General features: G+C 36.0%; 1 protein-coding gene across 5 annotated transcripts in view; it reads right to left on the minus strand.

Moving 5' to 3' along the window:
- KDM4C (lysine demethylase 4C) overlaps positions 1–13002 on the minus strand; it is a 242819-nt gene that overhangs the window by 185326 nt on the left and 44491 nt on the right. For 4 of the 5 annotated variants that reach the window (XR_005255234.1, XM_038124136.1, XM_038124135.1 and 1 more), the window contains 2 exons: positions 10499–10602; positions 5959–6096 (listed from right to left, as the gene is read on the minus strand). Coding sequence is in view for 4 of the 5 variants with exons in the window: in XM_038124136.1 (XP_037980064.1) it covers positions 5959–6096; positions 10499–10602 (242 nt within the window). In the remaining variant the exon portion in view is untranslated. Of the gene's footprint in view, positions 1–2243; positions 2345–5958; positions 6097–10498; positions 10603–13002 lie in introns of all 5 variants that reach the window. The other variant, XM_038124138.1, reaches the window with a different exon arrangement.

The following is a 13002-nucleotide window of genomic DNA, read 5'->3' on the forward strand; positions in this document are numbered from 1 at the left end:
ACTAAAATACTGCAATTGGGGTAGGAAGATACTTTTTAAACCTAAACCTTTAAATTTCACTCACCCACATTTGAAAAATAAAATGGTCCATCCAAGTTGGATTTTTTTCACTTTGAACAGACATTTTATTGTACAAAAGCAACCTAAACATAATGCTCGTTGAAAAAAAAACATTACCTCAATAACTTCTGAGAAGTGGAAGCATTTTTTTGCAGTAAATATAAATTCTCCTCTGATAAAATCAGTTAAATCATATATAGTGTCTCAATATATATATCCAAATAAATATACTGTTTGGATAACATAAGCTGGATATAGCTATCTTCAAGACAATGAGTCTTGTACCCAAATAAATCAAGATATTAAATAACTTTTCTTCCTTTTGAAACAGTCATAACTGCTTGAGGCTGCTGCAGCACAAAAACAAAGTATCTTCACATAGGTCTTGAAACAGTCAAGCTGAAAATCTAAGCCAAAGTTTCATTTAACAGCCTGTCAGTTTTTTGATGTGAAGCTAATGAATGCAGTGGCAAACAAATCCATCAAACCTAACATCAAAACAACTGCACTTCATCCCACCAAAGGGAAAAATACAACCTGCAGGCCAGCACTTTGATCTAACCTATCCACAGAAAACACGTTGCTAAGCAGCTACCACTGAAGAACGCATGAGTAATTACTGACTTAATTTTATGAAAGAGAGCAATAATACTTGAGTACCCCTAGTTTCAAATAGAAAAGGTTGGTAGACTTCTCAGGTTCCACATATCAGCAAAACAACAAAAAGCTTCTCAGCACAAACATCTGAAAACAAATCACGTCTTAAAAGGAGCTGCAGTACAAAAGAATCATTACAATGACTAGTAAAATCACCTAGTGTGACACTACCGCTGAGAGCAGGCAGTAAAATTTACATACGTTTATACTGAGTGAAAGTCACCAAGTGGTCCCACAAAACAGACACAACAAGAGCAGTAGTCAGAAATATCAGTGCTTTCTCTGAAAGCTTGTGAAAACATGGACAAGGGATGTCTGAGAGTTGAGAGACCCTGACAAGAATCTGGAAAAGCATCCGACAGGGGTCCTTTATTCAGCCGGGATAGAACAGTTTCTTCCTAGTAGCCAGTACAGTGCTGTGTCTTGCATTCAGTATGAGAATAATGTTGATAACACACCAATGTGTTTTGGTTTTTGCTCAGTAGCACTTAACTCCAAACATCAAGGACATTACAGTTTCCCATGCTCTGACAGCAAGGGGATTCACAAGAAGCCCAGACAGAGCATGGCCAGAACACTTCATCTAAACTGGACAAAGGGATGTTCCACAACACAGAATGTCATGCCCAGAGTATAAACTGATGGGAATTGGCCACGAGGAGCCGATCATGGCTGTGAGAGGAGTCTAGCATCAGTCAACAATTTTTTCTTGAGTTTCATTCCTTTCTCTCTTCCTGTCTTGCATCTAATTCTTACTATATTATCGTAACAGTTTATTTCAATTACTGAACTGTTCTTATCTCAATCCATAGAGACCTTTTTTTTTTCCCCCCAATTCTCCTCTGCATCCTACCAGGGGCTGAGGGGAGCAAGCATTTGTTTCAGGATAGGGTTAAACCAAGACAAGGGGACTGAGGGGGTTAAAACAGTAACCAGAGGAAAATGAAAGGAAATAAAACTAAAATAAGCAAAACTGTATAGAGAAGAATTAGAGAGCCCTAGCCAAAACTGCTAATATCACCAGTCTCCTGTACACATAGAAGAATGATGTACAAATATTTCTATTCACCAATACTGATAAATGAACACCCACCTTTTTTCCCCACACAAGTTACCTACTCAGCACAAATCAAAGCAGATACCTAGAAAACATACAAGTTCATAGCCACTGATTTGTCTGCTTTACCAGCAATAGCAAAATCCACTGGAGTAAGGAAACTCAAAAATGCACTTCACAAAGCCACACACATTTCCAGCCTACTCAAATAAATGTAGCACCATTAGGAAAATAGGAAAATTCACAGAAGCCTGAAGGAACCTGCTAGCTGCCCCTATTTCATACCACTAAATTATTTTTTTCAGCAATAAACAGCATTCAGTAAATGAAAGTTATAAGATGATGAAAATGATTAAGAGTATCTAAAGCTTAGAGCACCTCTCATCCTCACAGAACAACACAACTACATTTGTATCTAGCACAAGCACTACTTCCCTTTGTTTCACTAAACTCTGACATATCCACTCACCAGCACTTCACCAACATCCCTCTGCACCACATCCTTTTGCCAAGCATCTTAATTTTTCCTTTCCACCAGGATCTCCTATTTATCTTCCTGTGTGTTCTTGCCTATGGAAAAAGACAGCAAGAACTACTTCTCTGGAGCCTGGGAGGTTTTTAGTATGCCAGTTACTTACACAGTTGTGTTGTTTGAGAGGCGGAAGCTTGCTTGGATTCTTTATTTTTTACTTCTACTCAATCCTGTACAGCTTGATTTTGTCCAAAAGCAAGCTAAAAACAGAAGCTGAGCTGTAGCAAACAGCACACTGGAGGTGCCATCTAGTATTTCTTTTGGTATGTGGTCCCAAGGCTTTATTCTTGTTTCAGCTAGGATACAGTTAATCTATTCTCAGTAGCTGTTACTGTGTTGCGTTTTGGATTCAGAATGAGAATCCTTGTCACACACTGATGTTTGGGGTTTTTCTAAGTTGTGTTTATCCCATGTCAATGAACTTTTTTTTTCTTTTCTGGTGCTCCACCAGTGAGGAGGTGAGCAAAAGAAACTGTGAGGGAGCACGTCTGGGACAGGTGACCAGAACTCACCAGAAGATATTCCACACCATGGAACATCATCCCAGTACATCAGTATATCAGCTGGGGGGAGTTACCAGGAAAGGGCTGGTCTGGGTACCACTGACGCCAGACCCCTCTGCTGAAGCAAGAAGGGTCAGGCATCAGTCAGTGGGTGGTAAGCAATTGCGTAGCGCATCACTTGTTCTTTCCCTCTTTATTATCATTAACCATTATTAGTGCATTTTGTTTTACTTTGAATTATTAAACTATTCTTAACTCAACATGCAAGTTTTACTTTACATGATTCTCTTCCCCATTCCAATGGGTTGGGGAAGAAGAGAAGTGGAGTTGATGAGCGTCTGCATGCTTTTTCATCTCCAGCTGGGCTTAAAACCATGACAGTCTTGCACAAATACTAGAAAACAAACTGGAGGATACATCCCTGCTTTGAGGGTTCAACTATTAACAGTTACTCAACTATTACAGGTAGTTAGGAGACACAAGATGAAACCAAGACCATAAGTTTAGCACTTTTAAAGACAGAAAATAATTGCTGGAATTTGCATTCATAGTCTTTGCTCAATCTAAGTGTCCAATACCAAGGGTCAAAAATATCTCTTATTTAACATTTGCAAGTGATTTCAAAGAATCTTTAGCAACATCTCATTTCATGCTGGAAAGCAGTATCATCACATAGCCTAAATATTTACTACACCTTGACCAAAATCTTTGTTGGATTTTTTTTCCCACAAAATCAATTAAGAATATTGATTGTATTTCAGGATTTTTTTTCTTTTTCTCAGACAGAAATTTAGCTGTAAGCAATTAGAAACTACTCTATAAAAATAAGAGTGTTCCTGTAGGGAGACAAATAATCAGTCAACAGTACAGAATATTCTCTAAGGAGAATACAGCAATGAACTGACCTAGATAATGCTGCATTTTGCTGATGCAGACAATTTCTGCAGTACAATACAGAGGAACTACAGGATACAAACCATTATTTTTAATTAAAATTCTTGCACTTTACACGTAAAGAAAGAAAAGACAAGTCAGCTGCAGAATCAGTAATCCAAAGAATGACAAATGGGACTGCAAGATTGTGTGGGTTTTGGTTTGGGATTATTTGCTTTTCCTTTTAAATGAAATTACTGGACCTGAAAATAAAACTTACTAAAATATTGGTATTCTTTGGAGACACCAACTTTTTACCTTTTTAATTAACACCTCCAGGAAGTTTTCTAATGTTGTCATAAAAACTAACCCATAGATATACTCATTGTTTTCTAGAGAAACACTGCAACCAAGAAACACAGTACAGTTATACAAAATCAAATTATATTTTCTTTTTTTATTAATCAGGAATCTTAAGTATTTACAGACAACAATTCAATTTTGGTTGACTTTCTCTTTTGTCCCCTTAGCAAATCCAACCTGAATAGCCCTCATATAGTCCTCAGACAATGTGGGTACTTTTTTGCCCCGCTTGCCTCAGAAGCTGCCACCACTACCTTCTGAAGCTGATGGGATGATTCCTGAAGTGCAGCAGGACCCTGTAACTTCCCTGGGCATCCTGTAACTTGCTGTGGAGCTTCTCCCTGTTAGCTAGCATCTGTGCAGCACTGAAACAGTCTCAAACTCAAATGCTTGCATAATAATCTTCTGGCAAGGGAGTTGCCCACTGATAGAACTGCCTGTGTTGAGAGCAATCCAGAATGAAAGGCTGGCTGTATTAACTGAGGCCATAAATGCTGTGCTAAGATTTATTGCTATTACTTTGGTTTCTTCCCTTTTCTTTGTTAGGACTACTAGCAGTTTGAAAAGAAAGTTTAAAACAAGTTTAAGCCAAGATGATATACATGCATTTTCTTATGAGCATCCAGTGATAAATATACAATTTACGTATAATACAATAATAGAGATGCATACTGGAGGCAGAAAACATTTAACAGTTTGTACTGGGGGAAGCTGTAAACCAAATAGTAGTGTTTTTATCAATACATCAATAACAAGAGGAGGGCCAAGGTAAACCTCCATGCTATACTGGAAGCAGGGGAGAGCACTGGTACTCAGGCTAAAGAAAAGACTGTGTTCAATTCTGGGCCCCTCACTACAGGAAAGACAATTGAAGCACTGAAGTGAGACCAGAGAAAGGCAATGAAGTTGGTGAAGGCTTTCAAGTACAAGTCCTGTGAGGAGTGGTTGAGAGTGCTGAGGGTGTTTTAGCCTGAAGAAAAGGAGGCTCAACAGAGACCTTATCACTCTCCACAACTCCCTGAAAGGAGGTTGTAGTGAGGTGGGGATTAGTTTCTTGTCCCACTCAACAAATGACAGCATGAGAAAACAGAGGCTCAAGCCACACCAGAGGAGGTTCAGGCTGGACATCAGGAAGAATTTTTCACTGAAAAGGTGGTCAGGCATTGGAAGGATAGCTTAGGGAAGCAGTGGAATCACCACCCCTTGACGCTTTCAAGAAACAACTGGATGGCACTTAGTACTATGGTTTAGTTGATACATTGGCCTTCAGTCAAAGGTTTGACAGAGTGATCTTGGAATTTTTTTCTAATATTACAGATCCTATGATTCTATGCTGTACACAAAAAAAAGGAAGACATGTACACCACAGAACAAGATTTCAATCTAAAATATCTTCAGTTATACACACCTCAAACAGTTGCTTTATTATCTTGTACTACGTTTTGTACTACAAATCTGATCACATTTACGACGAGACAAATTGAACTTGTTTCTTTAAACTTCACTTGACATTTCACCATTTATGTTTCTTTCCAGGTACCAAAATTCCTAGTTAAACTAAAGTGCTTCCACAACCAGTAAAGTTTAAAGAAGATTTAAGAGCAGAAGTCTGTTGTCTTCACAAATATTAACCTCAGTGTATGTAGCTTCAGCTTAAAAACATCCACAAACACAACTGGTTTTGAAGAATAATAAATACATTAAGCTGCAAACAAAACTGACTATTGAGAGGAATATATATTACTGGAAGTATAATACCTACTATCAAAATAACAACTATAAATTAAACTTGAACAGCAGCTTGATGTATTAACTGATCTAAGAGTCATCCCTTTCTCATCACCTTCCTGAGATTCTCATAAAAAATAACCACAGGAAATATTTCCTTACACATGAATTTTCTGCTTACTTACCAATTTTGCTGCTTTTCCATAATCTATCCATCGAACAGTGGCAAAGTTTGTTGACTCTGCACAATTAAATCCATGGTTAAACCCTGCATGGTATCCATACGGGAAAGTGATCATAAATTCTCCTGCCTCTTGGGTAACCTTTAACAATACAAAAAATGTTTTAAATGCCAAAATAAATAAACTTTAAAAAAACCCTCAAAGTGAACCACATTACAAAAGATTTCTAGTCCTATAGCAATGAAAACTACATACACATTTATAACTGACTAAAACAAAGATTTTTTTTTTACCTTGCAGAGAGATGAGATTTAATTTAAACAGAAACAGTATATTTGAAACAATGTTCTTTATTCTAAAATACATAGCTAGGTGCAACACTTAACAAATTTAGAAAGAACTCAAAGAAATTAATCTTGGAGCAGAGGTTGACTGGTAATAAAACTTGGAAATAACTAGAAAAGACAGTATGAAGAAGATGTCATTCTCACTGGCTGAGAGGAAGCAAAGACAGACTGGATCAAAATACCCACAACTGCCATGCCTAAATGTTGTGCAGAACATCTCAAGATAAAGCTATTAAAATACAAGTTTTAAGCTGCCACTGTCCTTCCCCTGTTTCTCTTTAGGCAAAATTTTAGGGAGCAGAAACACACTGGCACTACCGGTAACAAGAATTCCAAATAACTAAAGGATGAGTGGGATAGAAGGAGATTCTAAAAGATGAAAAGCTGGACTACAGTTGAATTCTGACATTGAAATTACCCTTGCTCAATCTCTAAAACACAGGACTACAGCCAAAAGAAAACATGCAAAGATATTATAGAAAGTAGAAAACAAAAAAGGAAAAGAAAAAGCCAACCTAAAACTCACTGCACAGTAATTATATTTTGTATATACAAAAACAACCCAAATCCAAACTAGTTTTATGAGACGTATCAGACTTGAAAAGCTTTTAGAGTAAACTACAAAAAAAAATGTGTGGTAACATGAGCAAATCACTAGTCAGGTTATTCTCTTTCAAGAGAGAAATCTCATCTTCCTGCACTAGGATGGACTGTTGCTCCTTTATGGAGAAAAGAGGAGACAGCACTTCTTGTCAGTCACTAATATTCTCTCCACACAGTAACAGCTTTAATCTCTTAAAGTCAGACCACCAGAGACTTTATCAAGGACAGGCTAGTCAAAGACTTGAAACAGCACACTGTCTTCTGAATTATCTGATAAGAGTTAATGAACAAAGTAGATTATACAGAAGTAAATAGTTAAACGAGATTCTCCATGCTCTGTTTGATACACATTTTATGTGAAAAAGACATCAGACAACAGACCCACTAAAAAGCAAACATATCTATTTAAATGAAGCAAATAATCTGAGCAGTGACTGATGACTATTCAACATATGCACTTGGTTATTACAGGAAAATAAGGAGACTTCTCAGAGTCTAAATTGGTTGTTTTGAGTGTGTGGCAATGCTTTGCATAAGCAATACAGTAAGAAAAACTGGAAGGACAAATATGACTCTTTTTAGGGGCATACCCTTATGACTTAAAATCACAAAAAGGAAGGGTTAAATTTTAAACAGTTGCCAAAATTAAAACTTACAACTTCAAACAATTTCTTTTTAATGTCATGTCCTAAACCTTAGCTTTCTACTGGTATAGGTGTCTTACATTCAATTTCTGCTTTTACAATCTTCTTCAAAATTGTTGTTTTATCATTTTATAAATGCTTTTTGTGCTTTTTTTGCCCAGTGCAAGAACACACAGGGTTAGCACTTCAAAGAGGTCTATTTCTGATTGTATTAAGGGATGAAGGAAAGACAGGAAAACAAGAAAAATAGCCAACAAGGCTAGAGAAAAAAACCTGGATCTTACATTTTGCATGGTTAAATTTTTTGTGGATTCATATTTAGTATATACATGCAAATGCAAATATGGTTGCATATATTGTAACTGTTACTAGCACTTCAACAATCACTGTGGGAATGTTTAAGAAAGATTATTCTCAACACTAACGATTCCAAAATTTATCTCAATACACTCTCCCACTGCTGACAGTTTAGCAGGTGTTCTATTACAACAAGCAGCAGTTCAGCTGCCACCTGGTAGGCGTAGGCTGACTTATCAGCATTCAGCACATTTCCACTCCTATCACTTTGAGCCATGAGAGATCACAGCCTGGTTCTCTATATTCACTTTCTCATTGAATCCCATTAATTACAATTACACTTGGGTACAGTCTGCTTCCTCCAAAGACTAGGTGATAGAACCAAACTAAATATTTAACTGTTTGTAGCATTTCTTTTTTTTCTTCCCCCACCCCCCACTTTTTAGAGGATAATTATCCTCTACATTAGAATACAGTAATAATCAAGGCACCAAAATACAAAGATCACCCAAAGATCACGCCTTACCTCCCCCCAAATGTGTCATACTGAAAAAAGTATGCTGACATTCTGCAATATGCTACTTTAAACAACAACCACTGAAAATTATACTGTTCTGAGTAATGTTCTGTAAATCCAAAACTATAAATATGGTTATAAAACCGCCCAGCTTGGAAAGTTTCACCTGACATTTCATGATAAAGCACAAGACTATCAATGGAATCAGTATATTTACCTATATATTACAAAAATGGAATGCAGCAGCTACATTTCCATATGATAATAAATCACTTGGAAAACAAACTACTTATTTTATGAGTAATTTATTTTAAAAAAGCTTGCTTTCCAAGGCAGGCAGTATCATTCTAAATGCCTACATTTCTTCAATTTTACACATAGGTTGACTTAAGCATGAAAAGTTAAGTGATGTTCCAAAAAGGCATAAAATACATCTGTGTCTTTATCCCATCTGTGTTGCCAATAGGATTGATAACACAGAGGTGTCCCAGTTCTTGCACAGCCTTCTCTGCTCCCCACATCATTCCACCAGTGAGGAGAATAGGGGTGCACAAGAAGTTGGGAGGGGACAGCTGAGACCATGGTATCCTGCTCAGTACATAAAACAGCGAGAAAAAGAAGGCAGGGCAATTGTTTGGAGTGGTGATATTTGTCCTGCCAGGTCACCCTTATGTGTGACAGGGCTCTGCTTTCCTGGGAATGGCTGAACACCTGCCTGCCCATGGGAAGCACTGAATTAACTCCTCATTAGGCTTGGCTCATCTGCACAGCTTCCCCTTTCCCTATTAAACTGTCTCTGTCTCAGTATCAAACTACGAGTTTTCTACTTTTTATCTTTCCTGTTCTCACCCCATCCCATCAAGGGGGATTAAGCAAGCACCTGTCTGGTGTCTAGATTCCAGCTGGGCAAAAATAGACATAAAATATTATTTTCTTTTTTTTATTTTCTTTTTTTTAATACTGTTAGAAAAACTTAACTAAACCAGACAGGAAGCACTGTAGTATCCTGTATTTTAGGCCAGGGAACAAATTAAGCAAAGTTTATACACACACAACCACATTATATCAATAAATAGCACATACACAAAAACAGAAAACGCAATAATAAGCAAGGTGTGTGGCAAGGATAGCTTACACAATCATACTGCAGAGGGAATAAACTGAGAAAAAGTGTATATTGCCTGGTTCTTCTGAACAACTTAAAACAATCTGAACAATGGGAAACTAGGAATCATAGCCCTTTAATGACCAAAAGTCTTTTGAAAATTCGGTATTAAAAAAAGGAGAAATTCAGGCAGGGGACCATCTGCATCAAGTTCTAGTCTTCCAAGTGGGTTTAAAAAACTCCACAATTTAAAACTTTACAATTTACAAAGTGTATAAAATAAGTACACTTAAAAATAAAAGCAATTAATTGAAAACATTTTATTAGCAGGCTCCTACATGAAGTTCAAAGTGAAACACAATTAATACAGAAAATCTTGAAGAAAACAGAAGAAACTGAATACTTCAGATGTTTTTAAAAGCAGCTATGTATTAAATTCATCCATAAAGAAGAAAGACAGGTATTCTTCTCAGTTTCTGTTTGTATAATGTTCTTATCAAACATTTATTCTGACACTATCTAACAATAAAAAATAATCAATCATTCCTTTTCTATTATGTTACCACTACTAAAATATAATTTAAATTAAGTAACAGTCCTTTTGGCTTTATTCCACCTTAAACCTTTCAGACCTTTATAATGATAAAGTTCCATTTAACTGCCTTAGAAAAGCAACATACAGACAAAGAAATTAAATACTTGTGTTAAAATATTAGGTCTACAACTTAACAGAATGAGTTAAAAAGTGCTTCAGTCAACAGAAAATCACACCCAAACTATCATGGAAATAAATTAAAAATAAAAAATATTGGTAAGGTCTTAGAACAAATCACAGAAATATTGTAATGGCTACAAGTGTTTAATATGAGAAAACTCCCTGCTAAAACTATCAGAAGTTTTAACACATTTTCATGCAGCCACTACCTAAAAAAAAAAAATTTAATTGCCTCCTTTACTATAGCAAAGTTTATACTAAACACAATGTAACTCAATTCATGAAAGTAGAGTTTAAAAAGAAACATTAACATACCTTGTCAAAAGGAATTCCATACTTTTTCAATATTGAGGGAGAAATCAGAGTCATCTTGTGGCGAAGAAAAGCATCACATCCTTGAGAACTGCTCGGAAAGAACCCTAATAAGGCAAGAAAAGCAAAGCTGTACATCTTTTCACTCAATCAAATAGGAAATCTTTGAATTATTTTTCAATATTTAATACTGTTTAAACTTGCTTTAGAATTTTTACCATGTCATTCCTAGATTCTGAGAGATTTCACAAAAATCAAATGCACCACATAAGTTTTTCAACTGCTTTCCAGGGGGAGGGGCCACAGGGTCCTCCTTGTCTGTTAAGAAGTAAAATAATTTAGAATGAATGCAGACCTGTACATTTAGGCATACTTCCTTACCATTTAGAGAAATATATTGTTTCCAGAAGCTTTTTTTTATATTAATACTCATTCTGCATGCATGAAAATCAGTTGCAGCAAGTAACTTTAGAAGGATTCCATGAAGACTAGGTTCACCTTGCACTTACAATCCCTACAGTAAACAAATACAACTTCCTAACTTTGTACCATCTGTTGTATTCCTCTCACATAAATGGTAGTTCATCATTCACAGAAGCACTTTAAGTCTTGGAAAAACATGTTTACTCACTTATTTAAAAAAAAAATAAAAATTTTCAATCAATCACCTGAATTTTTTTAATGCCTTGAGAAAAAGAAATGAACAATAATTTTCCGTAATATGTAGCTTTCTCTCTAATGTTAGATTTAATTTCTTCATTCTGATGCATCTTATATATTATGTCCACTAATCACCCTAAAACTTCAGAACAGTCTAAAAGTTATCCTATTATAGTTGTTATATTCTTTGTCCATTCAATCTAGCACATTCACCAGTACTGGAAGAACAATATTTTTCTGATTTCTCAGAAATGAGGTTAAGCAGCACTTAAACAGCAAAGGTATAATCTAGACTTGTGCTGCTCAATGTACTAAGAAGCCTGCTAAGCTGCCCTAAGATCAAATTTTATTAGAATTCATCATTCTTAATTTTTCTCTCACCAACAACCAGGCATGGAATTCTTTACTCTTTCTTTGAATTGCAAATAATGTTTCAAGTTTCAAAAAGTACTATTTGATAGGTACAGTTAAATATATGTGGCTTCACTGACCAAAAGACAGTTAAAAGAAACTAGCCCACAATTAGTGGACTCCAGCAAAAAAAATTCAACTATTTTTTCACAATTAATGCCTGTAACATAAATTATAGCAATTAAAACTTAGAATCTACAGTTTCTGAGCATCAAGAAGCCTCAGTCCTGAGCAGTATAATAACAGAAATACACGGGAACGCACTGTGGAAAATGTGATTGCAAATGATACTTGAGACTTGCAGGAAGAGCTGGTATGAAAAGTAGCTAAAAGCTTAATTTCTAAAAGCAGAGAGAGTTTAACTGAATTTTCCTTGTGAAAACAAATTTTGTACCAAATTATGTTGCTGCAATATGCTTAATTACCTCAACACAAGATGATAAAAGGCAAACGATGGGCAGACATCCAAAACTTAAGTTGTACCACTCCAGCTCCAAGAGATCAGACATAGCTGTGACAAGCCCAAGCAGAAGGCAGACTTGTTGCTTAATTCCAAGAAAGTCGCAAATAACACAGAGCAGCAGAACACAACCTGCTCAAAATCCACTACCAGAAATTTACAGGAGAACATTTGCTGTGGTTACAGAGCCCTCACAGTTATATCAAAGTGCAGCCTACACATTCCGTACCATTATAAAATGCCTTTTGACTTGTCAAAGTCTACACTTGTGCACACAAAATTTTCAGCCTCATTCATCTCATTTTCTCAAAGGAACTCCCCTTCAATAAACAAGGAAAGAAAGGAAGGTAGTATTTCCCATTACAAGACTCTCTTTATCAGAAGATCTTTTGTCTGTCAGGCTAAATGTAAGGTCACACAAGTTTTTCTTCCAGAAAATAAAATCCCTGTGGGAGAACTGGCTAACAGATGTAAAAAATACTGAATAGAGGACTTCACATTAGAAATACTATAAGACTTACAAAAACATTAAATGCAGGCCAATTCAAGACATGCCCACAACTTTAAGAATCATTCTGAAATACCAAGCTGATTTTAAAATTACCAATTAAAGGAATTACCATACAATCCTGTATGTTTAGTGAAATCCCACATCCATAAGAAAAAATACTGAAACCTATCTAGATTGTAAATAGTTTTCAAATTCTGTAGCACATTCATGCTTTTAAGGGACATATGATTTTTTAATTTAACCACTAACACTAATCCATTAACTCTAAATCAGTTCTGCAAGAGCAGGTATTTTGTAGGAATACACGTGCAACTCCAGCTTCTTGGATGGTCTCTTGAGACACAGCAGACCTATATCCTACTCTTTCCTTGGAAACTATTACAAAGAAACAATATAAGAATTCAAAACAATTACTTCACAGAAGCCAATGAGAAATAATCACAGCGCAGGGTAAAACTGAATAAG

This window comes from Motacilla alba, chromosome Z (assembly GCF_015832195.1).
Source record: "Motacilla alba alba isolate MOTALB_02 chromosome Z, Motacilla_alba_V1.0_pri, whole genome shotgun sequence".
NCBI classification, from domain to species: Eukaryota; Metazoa; Chordata; class Aves; order Passeriformes; family Motacillidae; genus Motacilla; species Motacilla alba.